Below are 3460 nucleotides of genomic sequence, written 5' to 3' on the forward strand. Positions count from 1 at the left end.
GACCTGCTACCGGGCCCTGGGGAGGCCATGAGTCCTGCACCTGCGGGTGCACCAGCTTGGTGGACCTGGGCAAGCAGGGCACCTGGACAGGGGTGTGGCCTGTTCTCTCAGAGGCCGCCTGTCCTTTCCAGCCCCCAGTGTGCAGCCCTGTTCCCTGGAGGAAACTGGATTCCTGCTGCAGGGTGTGGGGGGGAGGGGGGGGGGGGGGGAGCTCCCTGGCAGGGGCTGAGGGATGGCTCTTACCTGCACCCCGGCGGAATGGCTCGTGGGCATTGAAGACAGTGGTGAAAAATCCAAAGGGAAAAGCACCCACACCGAATGAGAAGTGAAAGGCCCCGGTATCGCCGAATGGCTGGAAGCCCTACGGAGGCAGAGAACGTCAGGGTGGGCTGCGCGAGCCCTTAGCAAGGATGGACACCATCAGACCAGACTCACCCCTCTGCTCTCGGGAGCTGGTCGCTGGCCCTGCGGGCGGGGTGGAGTTTTCAATCTGAGGAAGAAGAGAGGACCATCACCAGGAAATGTCTCCACTTCCACACCCCGTCCCCGGGAGGAAGGCTCCCCCTTCCCTCAGCACCTCCTCTCTCTCACCTGGGGTCCTGGGGCTTCTGGCTCCCTCGCCCATAGAGGGGGACAACCTTTTCTCTGCTGATGCCAGCTTTACACACTGGGCACTCTTGCCGCTCTGGCCGTGTCTCCAGCCACTGGGGGGGAAAATGAAGTGGTTGCCAGTATACAGCAGGTCCTCCAGCTCCTCAGACCTCCCCAACTCCCTCTTCATCTCTTCCGAGTACGCACCTGATGAAGACAGGGCCAACTGGATGGGGGGAAAAAAAAGGTCAAACTAGCTACAGGAAAGGGAGACACAGACCCAACCTCAGGGTCCCCCTAACGCCCAATTCCCAGGTACCACCAGCTGTGTCTTTTCATATTGTCTGCTGCCTCCACCATGCCAGCCAACCTGGCCCTCCTGCTTTTCTAATCTCCCAACACAAAGTTCCATCCACCCTCAAAACGCTTAACCCTCCCCCCCAACACACACACACACACACACACACACACACACACACACACACACTCCCCCCCCCTCACACACACACACACACGCTCATCCCCTCCCTTCTCCTTTTGACTTAACTTTCAATTATTTCCAACCACCCCTTTCCAGGTCTCCTCCTTCAGTCCCAGCCCATCCTTGCCCACATCCATCACTCCCAAACCTAACCTCCTAACTAGCACCACCCGCCCCCACTCCTTTTCCTCTCCTCCAGGCACATCAAGCCCCGATTGCCACAATCCTTCCACCTCTTACGGCCGTCCCTCCAGGTGCCCATGTCCCCCGGGCACCCCGCCCCTGACAGAGCTCCCCCGAATGTGGTCCCACATTCCCCAGCTCTCCCCCACTCAACTAATGCCTCCCCTGTCCGCTGGGTCTAATGCGTCCCCGCCTGCGTGGCTAGGACCCCTCTCTCACCTGGGGTAAGGTGGCTCGGGTCGCCCCTATACAGATGGGCGCCGTCCACCCTCCCCCCGTTTCTCCGAAACACACCATCGCTCCAGCTCCCAACTCCTGTGCCTCCGCTTGTCCCAGGTCTGGTCGTACAGACGTGACCCTCCCACCCTCACACACCCGGAAAGACCGGGCTCACCCATGGGGCTGTGCCCTCCGATTACCCGTATGATGCGTGACCCCCCGCCCCCAGCCTCCCGCATACGGAGGTGAGCCCCACTCCTCTCGCCCGCTTCCCGGTTCTCACCAGTACAGGTGGCCACACATACTGATCACAGCCTCCCGAGCCGTCTCCAGACAGATGTTACATTCGAAGGTCGCGCCCGCGCCGCCCCGCTCGCAGTTTGGCCCTTCGGGGCCCCCATGCTCCTCCTCCGCTGCTGCCATGGCCCGTTCGGTGTCGCCCCCACGCACCCCGAAGTCCCCGCAAACACAAATACAAGCCCCAACAAGAAACCGCCTCCCGCTCACGATCGTTGGGGAGGCTTCAAGGTTTTTTAATCACGATTGGCCTGAGCGCCTGCCAATCACACAGGATGCACCATAAAGGATTGGTCCAGAGGCGGGGGAGGAAGAGGTTTGCGCGGCCCTGCCCTTGCACTATGACTATTGGCTCTCGCAGTCGCCGTCGCCGTCGCGGGCGTGCTCTGCCATTCGCCCGTCGCCGGGCCAGGGAAGCTTTATTCGTCTGGGCAGCTGCCAGTCATATCCCAAGGCCAGAAGCAATTGGTTCGGGACTGCCCTTGCTTTCCTTTACTTCCTCTTTCACAGAAGGTCCGGATTCCTATTGGGCTTTGGAGCGTATGACTCCAAAGCAATTGACTGGCTGGACTCCACAGAGAATGGTGGTCTGGCAGTGCGCGTGCTCAGCAGGCGGCGGGAAGGGGTGGACCAATCCCGTGAGCGCTGAGCTTTCTCTGGGCCCACCCTGCACCTCTATCTCGTCGTCATGGTGACTGCTCTACAATTGGCTGGGTTCGGGTTCAAAGGATTCGGCTCAGCCTCCTCCGAGTCCTCGGGTTGTGGCATCTCTCGCCCGATTGGCCCGTTTCCTGAGCTCCTAATTGGCCGAGATCAGAAGAGACGGCGAAGAGCTCGGGGAAAAAGGGCAAAACTAGGGTCGCAGGGTTCAAAATGGCTCCGGCCTCCTTCGGTGACGTAGGGAGCAAAACTTGGGGCCGCCCCTCCCTCTCGGTGAAGGATGGGGAACTGGCCTTAGCCCGACGCCGGGATGGTGCGAGCCTCGACCTGCGGCGCTGGTGTTAACCGCCCCCCGCGGCTGGACGCAGCCCGCCCTGCAGGTGCTTACGGGGCAGAACCGAACTAAGCCAGACCCGTTTAAAGTGAGCGGTAGAACAGAGTCGACCTCGACTCCCTTTTAAACTCCCGCAGCGAATATGCCCAGCTCCACCCCTCCTTAAGGCGACCGTAGGCCCGCCCCTTCCTCCGAGTGCGATGCCCCGGGAGCTGGGGTCCTCCCGGGCTGGACCCCCGGGGCCGGGCACGCGGCTTCCGAGCGGGGGCCCCTCGCGCGAGCGCAGGCCTTTGTTCCGCAGTCAGTGACCCCCCTGCGGCCGAGGAGCAGCCGTAGAAACACCCGGTGCCAGAGTCCCGACATCGTCCTCGGGCGTGCGAACGCTCTCGGCGAAGGTGGGGCGGGGCGGGCAGGCATCTGATAAATGCCGGGAGGTGGCGGTTCAAGAGTTCGGTAGCGGGTTAGGGAAAGGGTGCCGGAAAGAAGAGGTGGAGGCCAAGGAAGAAGCAGGGATAGAAGGATCCTGGTAAAGGGGTTGTGGGGAACACGGGCGGGGACAGCGCTAGGTACACGGCTTCACAACTCGGGAGGCGTGCCTGTCCCGGGGAGATCAGCATCCCCCCCCCCGAAAAAGCAGCCCCAATGTCCGCTTTAGGAATAGGCGCGCCCGGTTCTGTGCTGCGGAGGGTGTCGGC

The 3460-nt window shown here is 61.9% G+C and overlaps 2 protein-coding genes across 4 annotated transcripts in view; one reads left to right on the plus strand and one right to left on the minus strand.

The window, feature by feature from the left end:
• Positions 1 to 2038, minus strand: part of RNF5 (ring finger protein 5, E3 ubiquitin protein ligase) — a 3666-nt gene extending 1628 nt beyond the window's left edge. The window contains exons 1-5 of the mRNA XM_005859841.2: positions 1758 to 2038; positions 799 to 817; positions 592 to 704; positions 436 to 490; positions 244 to 361 (exon numbers count right to left, since the gene is read on the minus strand). Of these exons, the coding sequence (XP_005859903.1) occupies positions 244 to 361; positions 436 to 490; positions 592 to 704; positions 799 to 817; positions 1758 to 1897 (445 nt within the window). The 5' untranslated portion in view covers positions 1898 to 2038. The remainder of the gene's footprint in view (positions 1 to 243; positions 362 to 435; positions 491 to 591; positions 705 to 798; positions 818 to 1757) is intronic.
• A 538-nt stretch (positions 2039 to 2576) lies between these two features.
• The window catches only part of AGPAT1 (1-acylglycerol-3-phosphate O-acyltransferase 1), an 8400-nt gene continuing 7516 nt past the window's right edge, over positions 2577 to 3460 (plus strand). Inside the window, exon 1 of one of the 3 annotated variants that reach the window (XM_005859845.2) lies at positions 2577 to 2853. The gene's annotated coding sequence lies outside the window, so the exon portion shown is untranslated. Of the gene's footprint in view, positions 2854 to 3187; positions 3292 to 3460 lie in introns of those variants that run through there. The other 2 variants (XM_005859846.2, XM_014534459.1) reach the window with 2 other exon arrangements.

This window comes from Myotis brandtii, unplaced genomic scaffold (assembly GCF_000412655.1).
Source record: "Myotis brandtii unplaced genomic scaffold, ASM41265v1 scaffold130, whole genome shotgun sequence".
Lineage (NCBI taxonomy): Eukaryota > Metazoa > Chordata > Mammalia > Chiroptera > Vespertilionidae > Myotis > Myotis brandtii.